The sequence below is a fragment of the Crinia signifera genome, chromosome 4, assembly GCF_055691185.1.
Source record: "Crinia signifera chromosome 4, ASM5569118v1, whole genome shotgun sequence".
NCBI classification, from domain to species: domain Eukaryota; kingdom Metazoa; phylum Chordata; class Amphibia; order Anura; family Myobatrachidae; genus Crinia; species Crinia signifera.
In genome coordinates, this window is record NC_139220.1 from 26,983,350 (window position 1) to 27,003,596 (window position 20,247).

The 20,247-nt window shown below is 43.4% G+C and overlaps 1 protein-coding gene across 5 annotated transcripts in view; it reads right to left on the reverse strand.

Moving 5' to 3' along the window:
• Window positions 1-20,247, reverse strand: part of RNF213 (ring finger protein 213) — a 218,750-nt gene that overhangs the window by 74,562 nt on the left and 123,941 nt on the right. For all 5 annotated transcript variants that reach the window (XM_083181465.1, XM_083181462.1, XM_083181466.1 and 2 more), the window contains 4 exons: window positions 10,886-11,069; window positions 9,496-9,669; window positions 9,252-9,398; window positions 7,113-7,729 (listed from right to left, as the gene is read on the reverse strand). In XM_083181465.1, coding sequence (XP_083037591.1) covers window positions 7,113-7,729; window positions 9,252-9,398; window positions 9,496-9,669; window positions 10,886-11,069 — 1,122 coding nt within the window. The remainder of the gene's footprint in view (window positions 1-7,112; window positions 7,730-9,251; window positions 9,399-9,495; window positions 9,670-10,885; window positions 11,070-20,247) is intronic.

Below are 20,247 nucleotides of genomic sequence, written 5' to 3' on the forward strand. Positions count from 1 at the left end.
TTTCCTCTGTGGGTCACCTCCTCGGTGCCGGCGATAAGCGGGTCCTTCTCCGGAGTAATGCAGGCTTTCAACGATGTGAGTACACTGACAAGATAATCAGCTGCTGGACGCCTGGATCTTAGTAGTGTGCCGGGACGCTGTAGATTCAGCGTGTCAGTGTATACCGGCGTTTAGCTCTCAGCAGTCAGCGGTCGGCGGTCAGCTGTAGGAAATCAGCTGGAGGTGGTTAGCGGTCTGTCCCAACGTCCTATTGTGACGTCAACGCGTTTCGTCTCCTTTCGTAACGTGGAGACTTTCTCAAGACGGATACTGACACTTTGTCAGTGTCCTTATTTATACGCTGGAATGTGCGCAATTAAGCTCAATTGATCTTTGTTCTTGTTCATTTAAGTGGCGGCCGTAAATACAGATATTTTACTAAAAAACACAAATAGTTCCATATATCTATAATAATACCTATAAGCCTAAAAGCAGTGTGTCCGTTTTCTAGATAAGGTAACACTTCATATAATTGCCATATAATACATTTTGTTATAGTTTACTTAAATCAGCTACAATTAGAGATATCTACGTTCAGCTCAGGTGGTTCTTAGTTGTCCAATACTATAACATTATCCTGATATACATAAGCGGGATGAGAAGAGAGAGAGACAGAAATATATATATATATATATATATATATATATATATGTATAATTAACTATACACCAGTAGAATACTATGTGAATGATCTTATTATTTGGGAAAATTAAATCCCATATGTACAATCAATGGGTGGTTACTAGTATTGAGATACGTTTATAAATAAAGAAAAAACCAGTTATGTTCTGTGAGACAAAAAACTTTTTGACAATATAATTCATATAATATCGCTTAATTTGTTCAATTCATTATTCAACAGTGATCTAACCAATGTACAATATATTATTATTTTATTTGTGATTTATTATATTTATTTATTTATTTGTTTTAAAAGAACTAAACCCCATACACACAATCATCAAATAAATACCCATCAATTGTTCGGGAAATATTTACACATAGAGAAACCAGTTGTGTTTAATAGAATACACGATCTTAACATGGACAATATAATTTGTCAAATAGTGTCATTTAATTAATCAATTTCATTGTTCAATAGCAGTCAGACCCATATACAGTGAACCATTTTTTACATTATTTCCTTCTATATTCTTATATTAATTGTATTTTTATTATTTTTATTTGTTTTCATTTTCATTCGTTTTTTATTATTTATTTATTTTTATTTTTATTATTTTTCCTCTTTATTCATTACCATTGTTTACCATTCAGTTTACTGAGGTCTCCCTCCAATAAAGTTCATGTTGAATTAGATCCAACATACACAAAAACCCCAAAATAAAATAGTTCTGTAAAAAAATTATATATATAAATGTATACATAAATATCCATAATTTTAAGACATCGCCCCAATATTGTCTCTAACTTAATGACACTATTGGTTGGGAGCTGTCAACCCTCAGAGACCCAGGATGGAGAGAGGGAGGTCTGCAAACCCTTACTGTCATACTGCAGCATGGGTAGATCTCCTTCGCTCCACCCTTTTGTAGGGCCTCCTTGGGGGGCAGCATACCTCCCAAAACAGAAAAAAGGGGATTCCTTGTTGTCCTAGATGTAATGGACAAACTTAGTCCAGACACGTAAAGTCCAGGGCCTCATTCAGAACCTTAGGGCTCAACGTGTCTAGCTTGAAAATCCAGGTTGACTCTGCAGTACACAGTCTTCTAAACCTGTCACCCCCCCTCTTGGTAGTTACAACGTGTTCTACACCCATTATAGTGAGTCCACTCGGATCAATCATGTGTCTCTCCAAAAAGTGTCGAGGGACACTATGGTTTAGTACTTTCTTCAGGATGTTATTCCGATGTTCTCTAAACCTCATTTTGATTGACCTAGTAGTGCGTCCTACGTACTGGAGCTTGCAGGGACACTCCAGCACGTATACGCAATAGGTCGTGTCGCAGTTGATAAACTGCTTAATGTTAAATACTGTTTTATTTGAGACCGATATAACATGATTCTGTTTATTTAACATGTGATTGCAAGTTAGACAAATATTTTTACCGCATTTAAAATTCCCATTGGGTTTAGGGGGTAACCAAGATGTTTGTTTCTCTGTTTTCAATGATGGGAGTAGGCTGGGAGCAATATAATCCTTCAGATTCTTGTTCCTTCTGAATGTTATTTTAGGGGTAGTAATTAGATCTTGTAAGATTTTATCATGAGTAAGGATTTCAAAATTATTTAATATAATTTTCGTTATTTGGTGTGATTTAATATTATACTTTGTTATAAATGCCAATGAATTTTCTATATCTCTTGTATTTTTATGAGATTTTTTGATAGTGCTTTTATTTATAGCCCTCTTCTCAGTCTTAGGGACTAAGAGCATGTCTCTATTTATTTTGTCCACCTGTTCAGAGGCCTCTTGTAGTATATTCATTGGGTAATCTCGTCTCTTAAAGTTCAATAACATCTGATCTGCCTGAGATTTATAGTCAGATTCTAGTGTGCAATTACGACGGAGTCGTAGAAAATATCCCTAGGAATCAGCTGACAAGACTCCGTCGTAATTGCACACTAGAATCTGACTATAAATCTCAGGCAGATCAGATGTTATTGAACTTTAAGAGATGAGATTACCCAATGAATATACTACAAGAGGCCTCTGAACGGATCCGATACGATTTCCCGGCGGTCGGGATCCCGGCGGTCGGAATCCCGACACTGGAATCCCGACCGCCGAAATCCCGACAAGGGGGGGACATGGATCGCCCCTACAATATATTGTACATTGGTTAGATCACTGTTGAATAATGAAATGAACAAATTAAGCGATATTATATGAATTATATTGTCAAAAAGTTTTTTGTCTCACAGAACATAACTGTTTTTTTCTTTATTTATAAACGTATCTCAATACTAGTAACCACCCATTGATTGTACATATGGGATTTAATTTTCCCAAATAATAAGATCATTCACATACTATTCTACTGATGTATAGTTAATTATACACATATATATATATATATATATTTCTGTCTCTCTCTCTTCTCATCCCGCTTATGTATATCAGGATAATGTTATAGTATTGGACAACTAAGAACCACCTGAGCTGAACGTAGATATCTCTAATTGTAGCTGATTTAAGTAAACTATAACAAAATGTATTATATGGCAATTATATGAAGTGTTACCTTATCTAGAAAACGGACACACTGCTTTTAGGCTTATAGGTATTATTATAGATATATGGAACTATTTGTGTTTTTTAGTAAAATATCTGTATTTACGGCCGCCACTTAAATGAACAAGAACAAAGATCAATTGAGCTTAATTGCGCACATTCCAGCGTATAAATAAGGACACTGACAAAGTGTCAGTATCCGTCTTGAGAAAGTCTCCACGTTACGAAAGGAGACGAAACGCGTTGACGTCACAATAGGACGTTGGGACAGACCGCTAACCACCTCCAGCTGATTTCCTACAGCTGACCGCCGACCGCTGACTGCCGAGAGCTAAACGCCGGTATACACTGACACGCTGAATCTACAGCGTCCCGGCACACTACTAAGATCCAGGCGCCCAGCAGCTGATTATCTTGTCAGTGTACTCACATCGTTGAAAGCCTGCATTACTCCGGAGAAGGACCCGCTTATCGCCGGCACCGCGGAGGTGACCCACAGAGGAAAGCTACCGGCTTTATCTCTTCTCCTCTCTACAAACGGAGTGAGTGCATCAGTGCACTGTTACAAGCGGGGTGAGATCAATTCTTTATTACCCTATGCAAGCTCTCTAATTATTTACCAACATACATTTGGAGTCCGGTCTTAAGCTTCATTCCATAGGCGTGTTACTTTACATGCTAAAAGACTGTGGACTGTTCATTATATTAACGCACTAATTACCCACTGATTCATGAAATCTACTGTTTAAGTATGGACACCAGAATCTTCTATTAAATGCCTAATAACCATCTGGCTTCTAATATCAGTGCTAATTTACAGCGGTGTGTCCCAAATACCTGTCCTACAATTGTTCTATATAGAACTTGAGCTCTGTACTCACAGTACAAAAATCATTACAGATATTATTACTATTATTTTTATTGATCTTGTGTATTTTTTATATATATATATTTTTTTTGTAATTTTGTCGTTTTTTATATAAAATGTATTTGTGTAGCATTTAATGCTTTTTAAAAAAAAATATAAAATTTGTACTGTCTAAGGCAGTGAGTCCGTTTCATTCATTTCTGCACACTGATTGGTTGTTCGGAGTATAATCTTGCAAACCGTATATTCAGCAGCGCAAATACACCAACCTCCCTCTTTTTCTCCTTTGTGCTTATATTTGTGGGTCAAGGCAAACCCATAGGTGTCACTTGCTGCAGCTGACCTATACTTGATTTGACAACTACTAGGTACTAATTCCTTTCATTTTTACAAGCGCGGGGGCACTTGTTAGCAGCAGGTAGACTTATCATCTGCCTGCAGCCCACAAGTGAAAACCTTTATGTATTCCCCTTGGCAACGAGCATGTATTCCCATATTGCAATGAGCATGTAACTCCCATGCCAATGAGCATGTAATCCCACATGGCACCGAGCATGTAATCCCATATGGCACCGAGCATGTATTCCCACATGGCACCAAGCATGTATTCCCACATGGCACCGAGCATGTATTCCCACATGGCACCGAGCATGTATTTCCACATGGCACCGAGCATGTATTCCCACATGGCACCGAGCATGTATTCCCCCTTGGCAACGTGCATGTATTTCCACATGGCAACAACCATATAATCCCACATGGCAACAAGCATAGAACCCCTGGCAACGAGCATGTAATCCCACATGTCAATGAACATGTAATCCCACATGACAACGAACATGGAACCCCTGGCAACGAGAATGAAGGTAAGCAGCATTTATGTAGCATAATTTGTAATAGTCATTACGGATGTTTGGCATAATACGTAATGTATTATTAGTGTTCCCGCTAGGCTGTTTTCCCGCTAAAACAGCCTGCTGCCTGCCCGCCGGAGTGCACCAGTGCAGCCAAGCGCCTCCATAGATTGCGGTGCACGGCGCTTTCCTGGCAGCTCGGGGACTTGGTTACGGCCGGGCACGCCCCCTTCAGTGATCCGGCGGCCCGGGCACACCCCCTTCAGTGTCGCGGCGGCCCGGGCACGCCCCCTTCAGTGTCGCTGCGGCCCGGGCACGCCCCCATTTCTGACGCTGCAGCCCAGGCACGCCCCAATTTGTGACGCTGCGGCCCGGGCACGCCCCAATTTGTGACGTTGGCGTGCCCGGTCCGCCCCTCCAGCGCCCTGCCCCGTTTGGTTCCTAGAAGGAACACTATATTATGGTGTGTGGCTTAACGTGTAATGGACATTACAGAGTAAATGCAATGTGCAATGTACCTGTTTATGGAATTAAATGTGAATTTTGGCTCAATTCGTGTGGCATTATGTGAATTTTGGCTCAATCTGTGTGTCATTGTGTGAAATTTGTCTCATTCCATTTGGCATCATGTGTAAGGGGCAAGTATAATGGGGTCTACTATTTTGTTGCATAACGTGTAGAAGTGGTATATGTTGTGGTACACTACACTCAGGGACATGCCCACACGCATGCACAACTATATCCTTCACTTTTGACACCAAGGTGGGCCTGTGCACTTTATTGTTTAAATATTTTAATTAAGAATGAAAAGCATAACATTAACAAGTAAATCATACATCGGTTACAGAGTTAACAAAGGACCAGGTGGCTGATAGGGGATAATATAACAGAGCCGATGTCAAACGAGGTCCATGAGGTAGATGTACTGGAGTAAACAGAATTAAACAGAAAGAGGGGTGGAGGAGCATGAGGGGAGGGGTATAAAGAAGACGGGTGTGATGGGGATGCGGAAAAGGAGTGGGGTAGCATGTCAGAGCATGGGATAGATAGGTGTGTGGCGGTGGTGGGGGAGGGCAGGGAGGGAGAGTAGTAGGGGGAGGGAAAGTATGGAGAGGAAGCGTGAGGGGAAGGTGCTGGGGGCAGTGGAAAAGAAGGGTGAGATTTAATGGTGGAGAGGGGTGGGTGTAGAGAGGGGTTATGAAAGGTAAGAGGCCCTAAGGAAGTATATCAGTCAGTAGGGGGAGGGTGCGGATGCAGGTGAGCTCAGGCAAGTCCCGGAAGGGGGATGTTTCGTGAAGAGTACCAGGGTTCCCAAATTTTATGGAACTTCTCCACTGTGTTATTTTGGGGCCTGTGCACTTTAAATGCTAGGCCCTATTTATAATCCCATTCCCGCCCTCTCTCTGCTCTTTTCTCTCCGCTCTTTGAGCGGGCACACTGGAACTACCACCAGCCCCCCTCCCATCCCCTATCATGGTGCCCCCTTGTCACTTTCTCCAGGATCCGCCCCTTTGCATCGGTGTAAATAATGCTCCAATGTCAGCTTCCACTGTCATAAATTTATATTTTCATCTTAAAATACTGTCCTTTTCTTGAGGAACTAGTGATTACAGTTAATTAATCCCTTCAAAAGTACTCCGTGACAAAACTGTATGGAGGCTCCAGAGGCACAAACATGGATCTCATTGTAGGAGTGTTTTCTCTTAATGATTCTACTGCAGGTCCTTTGCCTGTAGTGTTACTGAATATATGAGACATGTCTTTAATAGTAACTCAACAATGACACCTCAAAGCTGCAGCCAAGTAACCAAAGTTGTACATAGAGCGGTAGATTTATTAAGCCATTTCTGGGGGCTAGCTGCACAAATTATGCATAACTGCAATGTAAGAAGGAGGGATCGCAGCAGGTATCTCCAGTACCTGTTGTGATAAAGTCTCTGGTTTTTATCACCGGCCAATCAGCTCCTACCTGTCATTTTTCAAACCAAGCCTTTAACTTCACAGTTAGGAGCTGATTAGCCGGTGATAAAAAACAGTTTATCACTTCACCGAGCTTAATAAATCTGCCCCTCAGTTTGATCTAGATAACTTAACTGTTCACCTAAAAAAGCAAAACACTGAGGTTGTGGGAGGGATATCTATGAAAGCATTTACTTACAAATTGAAGCAGTATTTCCAATGTTTGAAAGTTTCCTTTAAGCTTAAAAAAAATCCTCACTTCGGATATGGACTTTGCAGAACGAAAGGCGACATTTAGCTGGTGGTACTGCTCAATTTGCTTCACACGTTTAGAGATCCATTTTCCATCATCTTTGCCCCAAAAAAGGCGCAAGGTTTTAAATTCATTGTGAAGGTTTTCATATTTGTCTTTAAAGTCAATGAAAAAATGGTCCACCACTCCAAATGTAACTTCTTCTGTCTTCAGATCATTATAAATGGCTTTGCAACTTTCACGGCATGGAAGAAAAAGGGCATCTCTTATTTCTTCAATTGTGAATTCACAATCTTCATCTTCACTTTCCTCGTCTGATTGGTCCCTGGTGTTTTCTGCAATATCATTGGCTTTCTGTTCCCAGCAGGTATTGAAGACATGACTATTCCCTAATGTGTGTAGCTCTTCGGCCATTTTCATCAATTCAGGGTTAAGGTTATAATAGGACACGTCACTTCTCGGTAATTCTGGAGGTGCATTTGGTGTCTTTACCCAAATAATGTCATTCAACTTCTGTGGTCCTAATTTTTCAGAATGCTTTTTCTGTATTTCAGAGACTTTTACTACACAAAAATGACACAGATAGTTATTTCATCATAAGTTACAACCCAACATACGAATATATGTCTTGAAAACTAAATTTCACTTTTATGTTGGTGATTAGACAAGTAGATTTACCCTGACTGATCCAAAGCTGACCTATGTATTGCATGTAGACTGATCATAAAGCTGCTCTACTGTACGTATTACATGTAGACAAGCCGTTCAAGTCACTACAGATGGTACTGTACCATGCGCGTCACTGGGAGGGGGAGGAGGCAGCTCATGGAGCGGATGCGGTCTCCTCCCTATAGTGTGAACGGGACCAGGGTCGCTCAACCCGGGGTACCTGTTTACACTGCACAGCAACCCAGGTCTGACCCGGGATTAACCCTTCTTTTACCCCAGATCGAAATGCCGGGTTGCTGGACCCGGTATTTTCAGAAGAGCCTTTCACATTGCACATCGACCCGGGTTATTTATTTGCGGTGTCAAAGGGGTATTAAGATAATATTTTTCCATATTGCAGTTAATTCATTGAAAATACCCATTTCTGGGGGCTAGCTGCAGAAATTATGCATAACTGCAATGTAAGAAGGAGGGATCGCAGCAGGTATCTCCAGTACCTGTTGCGATCCTTATACTGCAATGCTGCGTTGATATTTGCCCCTGCAGCTACTGCATTCTTTATATTGCAGTATCCAATTGTAGCCTAGGGGCTAAAATTTGAGGGAAGTAATTGGAGCAGGATTGCCCAGGAACCCACCACCTGAAATGGCTACTGTGCATGCTGGTCATCCTGACCATGCACGTGCAGCAACCTCGGCTACACACTTAGGCCCTTATTCTGATCTGTGCGGCCGGAGCCGCATACGTTGCTCCGGCCGCACAAACCAATCCCCGCCTACAATACGGATCGCCACGGCCGTCCGTACGCGGACGGCTGGCGATCCGCATGAAAATGGTGGGGCGTACGCCTCCACCATGGTGGGAGCTGCCCCCTGCATTCGATGGTCGGCGACCATCGAAGGCAGGGCCGCACGCTCCAGCAGCTCCCGCAAGCTTAGACCACACGGACAATCGTCCGTGTGAAAGCTTGTATGGGGGCGGAGAGCTGACATCCGGCGATGTCAGCTTTCCGCCCCCATCACTGGCGTCATAGCCTCATTACCATGCATACGCCCCGCGTTTGCATGGGAACGCCCATGAAACGCTGGGCGTATTCATAGGTAAATGAGGCTATTAAGCCCCTCACGCCCCTATACGCCCCCTTTGCGGCGTATAAAATTTTTGTGCGGCGATTTCCCCTGCACATGCGCAGAGTGACCTCTGCGCATGTGCAGAGCGAAAACATCGGCGGTACGGCCGCACGCGGGCCGTACCGCCCAGATCAGAATAAGGGCCTTAGCGTGTCATACAGTAGGGACAAATTCACTTGGCACTCAAAGGGCTAATGATCCATTTAAGTCACTATGGATTATGTTACAAGAACTCAACATGGAATCTAAAAAAAGAAAATGAAAAATTAACTTTTCATTACAGTACCTTGTACATTCGGATTAACTTTTTGGATCATTTTAAGAAGACTGTCCACCCACTCGTGTTCTTGATTTAATGTGTATAACTCTACTTCCCTCCATGTGAGCACATCATTTATCTCAGCCAATGAGATGTTCTCTCTTTTTTCAATTTCTACAAAAATAAAGGAGCAGTGGTTAGAATGGAGTCAGTAAGTTATTACTGGGACAAGCACAGCATCGATCTTTTTGGTTTAAATCAAATGACTTACTCAGTTTACAGATATCTAAGAATTGTTTCTTGTTCTTTAAGACACATTCCATATGTTCAAACAGCACATTGCCATCAATGACATTCATTTTTGTGTCTAAAAACACAGAATCTGAGAGAGCTACCAGCTCCTGTATGTCCTCACCAAACTCGGATATGATCCGAGAGTCTGTCCCTGTAAAGGAAAACATAGAAAAGTATATCATCCTAATGAATATTATTGTTATATACCAGGGGTGGCCAAACCTGTCCTCGAGATCTACCAACGGTGCAGGTTTTCCAGGCAACCTGTGGATCTAGAGTAGGGATAAATGTAACAGGTTTGAAAATGTGACCGTAAGTATTGACTACAGCTGTGCACCAGCTAGGTGATCTGGAAAACGTGGAACGTTGGTAGATCTCGAGGACCAGTTTGGCCACCCCTGTTATATACAATATACTGTATACTCTAACAACATTGGCAGAGATCCCATTACAGTCACGGGGCGTACAGATGCTTCGTTCCGGTGGCCGGCGATATCGAATCGGTATCGATGGCCACCGGAACGGGTGTTGAGATCGAAGAGGAGGGAGGGACGAACTGCGAGAGGACGACATGCGGGGGGATGCTGCAATGAGCAGCATGGGACTGTGTTCGATCTGCTAGATCTGCAGAAATAGACTTGCCAGGCAAGTCTATGGGAGGTATTTAATCCCAGGACCCGACTGTCAGTACACCCATTTTTGGCCCACTCGCCAGTTTATCAGCAGGCAGGATTCAATATCCCGACTGCCAATCGGTGAATAGGCCATGGATTTTCGAGATCCGGCTGTGATCTGTTTCGGCAAAATGGGGCCGACTGCTATTAAAGTCGGGTCCGTTCTGATGAGCTGCCGCTTCAATGCTGTTGGGAATGATAGCATTGAATAGGTGCCCGTCGCTATTTCACCTGCATCCAGAGTTCTGTGAAACTAGCCAATGAGAGTCTGGGGTGGGCTTAGGAGAGTGAATCCTAATGCTTGCTGACCGAGTCCAAGGTTCACCATGGCAGCTGTGATATACAGCGCCACTGCCGACCACTTATAAACTGTCAGCACATACAGTATGTTACCTACAGCTTCAAAACATATATTTTTATACGTTCTTAATGCCCCCACCCTAGGTAGTAGGGGCCTGATGTAACAATAGTTCTGAAAAACCTCCTAATAGATGTGAGAAAAACCTAAAAGTCCAAATATAAATTGTTTTCTCTGCAAAAATATAGAAAACAAATTTAAATATTAAATTAAAATAGTGTGTACTTTAGATTTATACATATTTTACACTCTCTCAGTGCAGTCGGTTAACTTTTAATTAATCTGACATACAGTAATAAAAACCAAAAAGACGAAGTAATGTAGGAACCACTTACCATAAAGTTTAAATATATATGTGGCATCTTTCCATTGTAACAAGTGCTGTAGAATTTCATAGCTGTCCTTAACCCGGTTGCCTTGGTCATCGTTTGGCCAAGAACTTTCTATAACGCTTGATACCAATCGGCCAAATTCTTTTATGTTGTCGGAACATAGTTGGCTGAGAATATCGCTCTTTGACTATTAAAGAAAGATGGAGATGCATGAGCAAGGGCAGATTCTTATAAAGACATACTGTATGTATCAGTTATCAAAGCATCAACAGACTACCTGGACATACACATTAAGGCCTTGATTCTGGTTGACTCGGTAGGCCGGTGAAGCTCGCAGCTCCCCGAGTCCCAGAGGGCACACCCCCACCCACGCAGTCGTATCCCCTTGTGGAGACTTATATTTGCGGCTATTCCGTCAAAAACAGGGCGTCATCCGCATGCCCTGGCGCACCTCCTCCGGCCCGCATTCCCATGGGAGACACCCGGGCCCTATGTCCTACGCCCGCACTGCCCTGTGCGAACGGCCCAACGACGTTGTAAATCGCAGCGTATCCAACGGGGATGGGGGGGGGCTGATCATTGAAGGTGGGGACGCCAAAGGACTATTTTGTGGAGTGCCTCGTACAATGCAGGCTTGTCTGGACTGCGAGAGGGGAGACAGCCTGCACCCGGAACATGGCCAGCCTGCCAGTTAGGCCATGTTGCCGGGATGAACCCAGCGAGGCCCCCCACTGCCTAGCACCCACAGTTGCTGTTTTCACAAGCTGCAACTGAAGCTGAATTAGGCCCTTTGTCTGTTTTTCTATCTACTCAAATTATCGACTGAGGTCCAAGAAAAAAGACCCACACCATACCTTGCTACAAGCATTGTTCGGTTTAACCTGTAAATTTATATATCACTTCTTTTTGCCAGAGGAACAAATCTAGTGTCCATAATACACTATAAGTGATTTTGTAAAGTACTAGGATGCCAATAAAAGGCAAACTGGATTTTGGTCCTACCTGTAAAATCCTTTTTTCTGAATCCATGGTGGACAATGGGACAGTGGGTTGTGGGTGGAGCTTCAGCTACAGGCACCAAGGAGATTGACAATCTTTGAGTGCAGCCCAGGCTCCTACATGCCCCTACAGGCTTCAGTTTGTTCAACAGCTATCCGAAAAGGAACAGGAAGAGAAAAGGAAGGGAAATCATGCAACCAGAAGGAAGGATAAGTTTCAAGAATGTATATTTCAGTTATCCTCATTGTCAGAACAGTGTGTGAGGGTGGGCGCCCAGTGACCACCATGGATTCAGAAGAAAGGATTTTACAGGTAGGACCAAAATCCAGTTTTTTCTATCATACCAATGGTGGTCACTGGGACAGTGAGACGTCCCAAAGCTGTCCCTTCAAGGGAGGGAACGCACCTGAGCTACACTCAGGACACGGCGCCCAAAAGCAGAATCTGCCGGTAATTGGTAAAACTTTAGAAAGGAATGTGGTGAGGACCAAATGGTCGCACGACACAACTGCTCTGCAGAGGCTCCTTGGCGAGCTGCCCAGCTAGCCCCCACTGAACGCATGGAGTGGGCTTGAATGGATGATGGGACTGGCTTATTTGAGGACAAATAAGCCTGCTTAATAGTTTATTGCAGCCAGCATCTGTTTAGATGAAGGTTATCCACATTTAGACGCATCGTATAAAACAAATAACCCATCCGTCTTACGGATGTGTTGTGTTCGGGAAACATAAATCTTCAAAGCTCTCACAACGTCTAGAGAACATAACTCTGTAGAAGCTTCTAACGGAGAAAACGCAGGAACAACAATGTCCTGATTTATGTGAAACCTGGACACAACTTTTGTAGGAACTCCCTTCAAGTCCGCAAGACTGCCCTATCCGGGTGAAATACCAAATATGGTGAAACATGGGACAAGGCTGATAGGTCGGATACTCGCCGAATGAGGCTATGGCTAAAAAAAAGACCGTCTTCCACATTAGCCACCTGAGATCTACGCACTCCAGTGGTTAAAAGGGTGGATGCTAGAGTACTGGTAAAACCAAGGTCAAATCACAAGGTTGAATTGGTGGTGTGAAGGGAGGTTGGATGTGTAGAACACCATGCAGGAATGTTTGGATAGCCATCTGCTTTGCAAGCCGTCTTTGAAAAAGAATTGAAAGGGACGAAACTTGAACTTTAAGTGAAGCTAATTTTAGGCCTAAATCCAAGCCTGTCTGTAAAAAGGCCAAGATCCTGGATAGGTGAAACTCTCGAGGTGTCAAACTGCATTCAGCACACCAGTTGAAAAAGGCACTCCAAACTCGGTAATACACTCGGGATGAGGCCGGTTTCCTTGCTGCTATCATTGTCTTGATGACTGGTAAAGAGAACCCTTTTGCTCTTAGGATCTCCGTCTCAAGAGCCACGCCGTCAAAGCTAGTTTGTGTAGATCCAAGTGTAGGCATGGGCCTTGTGATAACAAGTCCGGATGAGCTGGTAGTCGCCAAGGAGGCTCCAGTGACATCTCCCGAAGTTCTGTATACCAGGCTCTCCGAGGCCAGTCTGGGGCAAGTAGGATGGCCATCATCTGCCCTTGTTAGAGAAGTCTGGGGACTCTCGGAAGAAGGGCCACTGGAGGAAATATGTAGACCAGGGAGAATGGCCAAGGAGCGGACAGTGCGTCCACCAGGTAAGCCTGTGGATCTCTGGAGTGAGCCCCGTAACACAGAAGTTTTTTGTTTGCGTGAGAGGCCATTAAGTCTATCTGTGGGAGCCCCCAACGGATGACTAGCTCTTGGAAGACTTCCTCGTGGAGAGCCCATTTGCCCGACTGGATGTGCTGCCGAGTTAGGAAGTCGGCTTCCCAATTTTGAACGCCTGGAATGTGAACTGCTGACAAGGCCATCAGGTGACGTTCTGCCCAATGAAGAACTGAGGACACCTCCCTCATTGCCGCCAAACTCCTGGTTCCGCCCTGGTGGGTGACATCTGCCACCACTGTGGTATTGTCTGATTGAACCTTCACGGTCTTGGAGTGAATAAGAGGACCTGCGCTTTGATTTGCTCAGAAGATGGCCCGTAGCTCCAAAATATTGATCGGAAGGATTGCTTCTTCCTTTGAAAGGAGTGATCCACCAGAACTGCTCCCCAACCTCGGAGGCTGACATCCGTTGTTAGGATTATCCACTCTGGGTTGACAAACTGTCGTCCTTTTTGCAAATTCTGAGGAAGGATACACCAATTTAGTGATAGACGGGTCTGCCTGGACAGAACAAAAGTCTGTGATTTAAAGCTCGCTGGAGAGCGGTTTCAGCGACGTAGCATTTCCCGCTGTAGCGGTCTGGGGTGGAATTGTGCAAATTCCACCATTTCGAAGCAGGATACCATCTTTCCCAAGACCTTCATGCATAGGTGAACTGACACCCTGCAATGTTTTAGGAAGATTCTTTTTTTTTTTTTTTATTTATAATCTTTTATTGCATTTTACATATATAAAAAACTTAATGACAATAACAGACAATACAAATAACATATACCTTATACAGTATTGAGCAGCATTACAATATCTTAAACCGGGTATTTCATCTTATACCGCTCAGTATAACATATAATTAACAGCATACATGTTAGTACATTTTACATCATAGTAGGTTCTATTCTCCTATGGAAAGCTAAGGCAGGCGTGGGCGGATGAGCTATGTTACTCGACTTTCGGTATTACACTATTTCTAACTAGGGGCAAGTCGGTATATATTCAACCACAGTCCTGACTGTGTAATTACCCAAGCTGGCATATATATTATAACGCTCAAAAATGTGAATATAAAGGATAGTGAGTGAAGACGGAGAAGAAAATAAAGCACACTGCGATTAGCCTTTTTTAGGCCATATATCTGATTAGGTCTCCTATAATAAATCTCCCAGAATATATATCTGGGATAAAAAACTGTATTCAACCACAATCCTGACTGTGTGTTTACACAAACTGGCATATATATTATAACGCTCAAAAGTGTGAATATAAAGGATAGCAAGTGAAGACGGAGAAGAAATAAAGCACACTGCGATTAGCCTCTTTTAGGCCATATATCTGATTAGGTCTCCAATGTTAAGTCTCCCAGAATATAAATCTGGGATAAAAGATTGTATTCCACCACGATGCAACTGCGTATTTACACCAACCGACATATATATTATAACGCTCGAAAATGTGAATATAAAGGATAGTAAGTAAAGACGGAGAAGAAATAAAGCACACTGCGATTAGATTCATTAGGCCTTATATTGGACTGTGTGTTTACACATAATAACATATATATTGTACCCTTAACAAGGAGAGTGTCAGTGAGCCAGTCACAGCATGCAGTCAGTGGGTGGGCTGACTGACTGCATGCTGTGACTGGCTCACTGACACTCTCCTTGTTATTTAAGATCATTATTTATAAACAATTAAGGCCCCCATACATTAGGCCGACTTGTCCTTAGGACAAGTCGGACCCAATTCTCCTGTGAGCCGCCCGGCAGCTCCCCGGGAGGCTCACATACAATTTGGCACTTGATGAGCCAGTTTTTACATGTGATAAATCGCTTGCGATTTATAACATGTAAAACAAATGGGGAGCTGCAGGGCGGTGAGGAGCAGTGGGGCGGGCGGCTGCGGTAGTGGGGGCGGGCGGCGGCAAACAAATGAGTGATGCTGACCTGGCCGGGCACTGGGCAGCTGTGATCAGAAATAGCAGCGCTGCCGCTGCGGGACGGGACGCACAGTGGCGGCTATTAGATTTTCAAAATTCCTGTCAAATGACCGGCCGTTCTGTGATTGGCTGAGAGAGCTCTCAGCCAATCACAGAACGGCCGGTCATTTGACAGGGATTTTAAAAATCTAATAGCCGCCACTGTGCGTCCCGTCCCGCAGCGGCAGCGCTGCTATATCTGATCACAGCTGCCCAGTGCCCAGCCAGGTCAGTGTGTCTGCCCGCCGTGCTCCCCCGCCCCCCGGTGTCTGCATGCATATGCCTGACAGGTGGGCAGGCATATGCATAGCATACAGGGAGGTCGGATGATCGTATGTGCTGACCGTCCGACCTCCCTGATCCGGTCCGATGCGCACGGGACCGCGCATCGGATCGGATCATACATCACACACCTGCGATTTTGGGGCGATTTCATCCGGTTATCGGCCCAAAGTGCCGAAATCGGATGAAATCGTCCCAAAATCGTATAGTGTATGGGGGCCTTTAGTCGCCGCTACCTTTATCCACTGTTTACACATTTTTTACGAGCAATTTACCACTGCTCCCTTTCTTAAAGACTGGCTGACACCCTTTACTAAGGGAACATTGTTTATTTATTAACTATTCAATTGGGAAAACACAAGTGGCGCCCCTCATCCAATCTTCACATATATATTATACCGCTCAAAAAATGTGAATATAAAGGATAGTGAGTGAAGACGGAGAAGAAGATAAAGCACACTGCGATTAGCCTCATTAGGCCTTATATTGGATTAGATTTCCTACATTAAGTCTCCCAGACTATGCATCTGGCACATAGAATATAATCAACCACAATCCTGACTGTGTTTACACAATCTGACATATTCATTATAACGCTCAAAGGAGGTTATAAACGTTTATCCAATTCTCTTTAGTGCTTGTGAAGAGATTTATTACATATATATATATATATATATATTTTCCCCCACTTTTTATTTTTATATCTTAAATCTGTAGTGATATACCCCTATTGAACACTAACTAACAGTGCATTATTCAAAAGGCAAACCAGAATATGGTTTGCCATTCGCGATATATTCTGTGTGTGCTGTTTTTTTTTTTTTTTTTGTGAACTTTGATTAAAGGTCATCGTGCTCCCAGTATATTGAGGTGGTCCATCTATGCCATAGTTTTGTATATCTATTCAGCGTCTTCCTACTTCTGTGTACCTGTTTTTCTTGTCTGGCCGTATAATTTACCAGAGCCCTCCATGTCTGAATCTCTGGGCTTTTCTCTGACATCCATGTCCTAGCTATAATAACCTTTGCTAAGGCACACAAATTGACAATATATGGTTTATCACCCGCTTGTAGGCTGGTTCCCTTTATCACGTCGAGTATACAACATTTCGCAGTCATAGTTTCTCTAGGAATTCCAGTATCCACCAATACTTGCACAACTTTCCCCCAAAAGGCGGCAACCTCTGGACAGTCCCATAACAGATGGAAGAAAGTACCCTCATCCCCTTTGCACTTTGGGCATACACTCGAGGTTCGAGCTGCAAATTTCAACATCCTGGGCAGTGACATATATGCTCTATGGAATATATATAATTGGACTTGTTGCACCCGAAGGGCATTTGTCGCTTTAGATATTACCGATTTTGCGTTATTCCACTCCTCCTCCCCTATACACCCTAAGTCCCTTTCCCATTTCTCTTTTAGTTCTATCAGGCCATCACTATTTTTATGCCGGTTAATACACTTATATATTCTAGATACCAGTTTAGTTTTATCATTTGATTTTAATATTACTTTTATTGGTGGTTCTCCAAATAATGGGGAATTGGACCTCCAGAGCATGCCTCAACTGAAGAAAGCGGAAAAACAGTGTCTGCGCTAACCTATATTCACTTTTTAGTTCAGAGAATGACTTAATCCCATCCGCATTGTATATCTGACTAAGAGCAACAATTGTATATGGCCCCCAAAACTCCCTTATCTGTAGCTCCCGTAGTTCACTTAACATCTTGGTATCTTCTATTGGGTGATCTAGATCTATCTGTCTAAATTTTATATACCTATTAGTCTCTCTCCAAATTTTCACGGCCTGGACTACTAAGGGAGGATCAGAGGTCAGCACCTGTCCCTGGAGAATTTTTTGCACGGGACTCATCCCTGGGGCTACCGAGGTTATAAGGGCTGCCGTTATTTTGCTATTCTGCTCTTCCGTAATCCAACACTTAATTTGTGCCAGTTGGGTTGAGACATAGTAGGCTCTGAGATCCGGAAACCCCAAACCCGCCTCAGCCTTCTCTCTCATCAAGGTGCTTAGCCGGATTTTTGCTCTAGTCCCATTCCAAGTGAATGATGACATCATACTATTCAACTTTCTAAATAATGAGTCAGGAAGAAATACCGGAGACTGGTGTAAAACATATATGAGCTTGGGGAGGATCACCATCTTGAGTAAGTTTACTCTACCAGTAACTGTTAATGGCAATCTTCGCCAGGATTTGAATTTTTTGCCCATATACTCTAGTATTGGTTGGATGTTTAGTTGTATATATTCTTTTGGGTCACAAGATATCATAATCCCTAAATACTTAAATGTTGATACCCAACCCAGTGGGTATGGGGGGGGAAGTGTAGTACGGATTTTGCCATCTAGTGGGAGAATGTGCGATTTACCCCAGTTCATTCTAACCCCCGAGTAGTTCCCGAATTCATGGATTAGTTTTAAAACCAGGGGAGAGAAGTGCTGTAATCTGATAGATATATAAACAGATCATCCACATATAATGATACAGCATCTCTCTCATCCCCTAGTCTAAAGCCGCAGATTTTTGTGTGTCTCCTGATAATACATGCCAGTGGTTCAATTGCCAGGGCGAAGAGGACCGGCGAGAGGGGACACCCCTGCCTCGTCCCCCTGGCAAGAATAAATGCTGGCGAGGTCCAGCCATTTATGTTGACCCTAGCAGTTGGATTTGTATAGAACAACTGCAGCCATTTTATATAGTTGGGCCCTATTCCATATGCCCTAAGTACGGCCATTCTATTGAATCAAATGCCTTAATTGCATCCAGGGTCACCACTACTGGCTCTCACTCGCTCTTCACTGGCATCTGGAGGTGGCTATATAGTTTCCGGAGATTAAGTGGTGTCGCTTTCCCCGGCATGAAACCGGTCTGGTCTTGGTGGACGATTTTTAATATATATTTATTAAGTTTGGCCGCGAGTATTTTTGCCAGAAATTTGGCTTCACAGGTTAAGAGGGAGATAGGCCTGTATGAATCCATACGCTTCGGGTCTTTTCCTTGTTTGAGGATAACTTCTATATTTGCTTGGGTTATTGACCTCGCTATGTCATTCTGGTCAAAACTTGCGCTTAGTGCCTCATGTAGGAGTGGCCCTATTGTATCCTTGTATTTTTTATATAATTCTGACGGTAACCCATCTAGGCCGGGGGCTTTCCCCGATGGGAGTTCTTTTATCGCTACCATAACCTCCTCTACTGTCAAAGGAGCTTCAAGGCTAGCACTATCCAGCGTGTTTAGTGCTGGTAGCTCTATAGAGTTAACATAACTTTGTATTTCTATTTGACTATGTTGCAGTTTGGTAGAGTATATACTACTAAAATATTCTTTAAAGGCCTCGCCAATCTGTATAGGTGTTTTCATCAGATTCCCACTGCTATCTTCTATGCTGCTAATTATGTTAGGAGGGCTTTCAGCTTGTGCCAAAAATGCCAAGTAGTTACCCGCTCTATCGGAATGCTGATATCTCCTCTGCGACCTATATCTCATTATTTTTACATTCTCCTCTTCTAATGCCTCTAACCATATTTTTTGGGAATCATGCAATTCCTTTCGTGCATCATCTGAATTATGCTGCAGGTACATTGCTTCTAGGTCCTCACACTTTTTCTCTTATTCTAAAATTTTATTTCTACTCTCTCTCTTCATTTCTGCTATACACTTTTTAAAAGTACCCCTCACATACGCCTTAAACGTATCCCATATCACTGCCGTCGTAGCTGACCCCTGGTTAAGGTCCCAAAACTCACCCCACTGTGATATCAAGGACTCACTCCGCCCTATACGTTCTATCCAATTTGGGTTTAGTCTCCAGAAGCACTGCCCTCTCATACTAGTCTCGGCCAGTTCCACCATGATTGGGGAGTGATCCGAGATCCCCCTTGGTTTATACGTTATTCCAGTGACCTGTGGCAGTAGACTCCGGGAGACCAAAACCAGATCGATCCGGGAGAAGGTCTGATGCGATGATGAGTAGCAGAAAAATTGTACTGTTTTAGGGTTATGCTCCCTCCATGGGTCCACCCACCCCATATTATTTATAAATTCTACGAACCCCTTATTCCCCCTGGCCTGCCCGGACCTCGCACTCCTCCTATCGACCTGGGGATCCAGCACATTATTAAAGTCTCCTAAACAGACCACAGGGGCATGCGGCGCCAGGGCCGCGAATTCAGCTGCTTTGGTAAGGACTTCATATGAAAAGGGTGGGGGGATATATACCGCAAGTAACAAAATCTGCTTATTATTAATTGTGCAATCGAGAAAGACATATCTACCACCAGCATCAATTTTTACTTTGTTACAGACAAATGAGACAGTCTTTTTTATTAGGACTGAAACACCCCTGGAC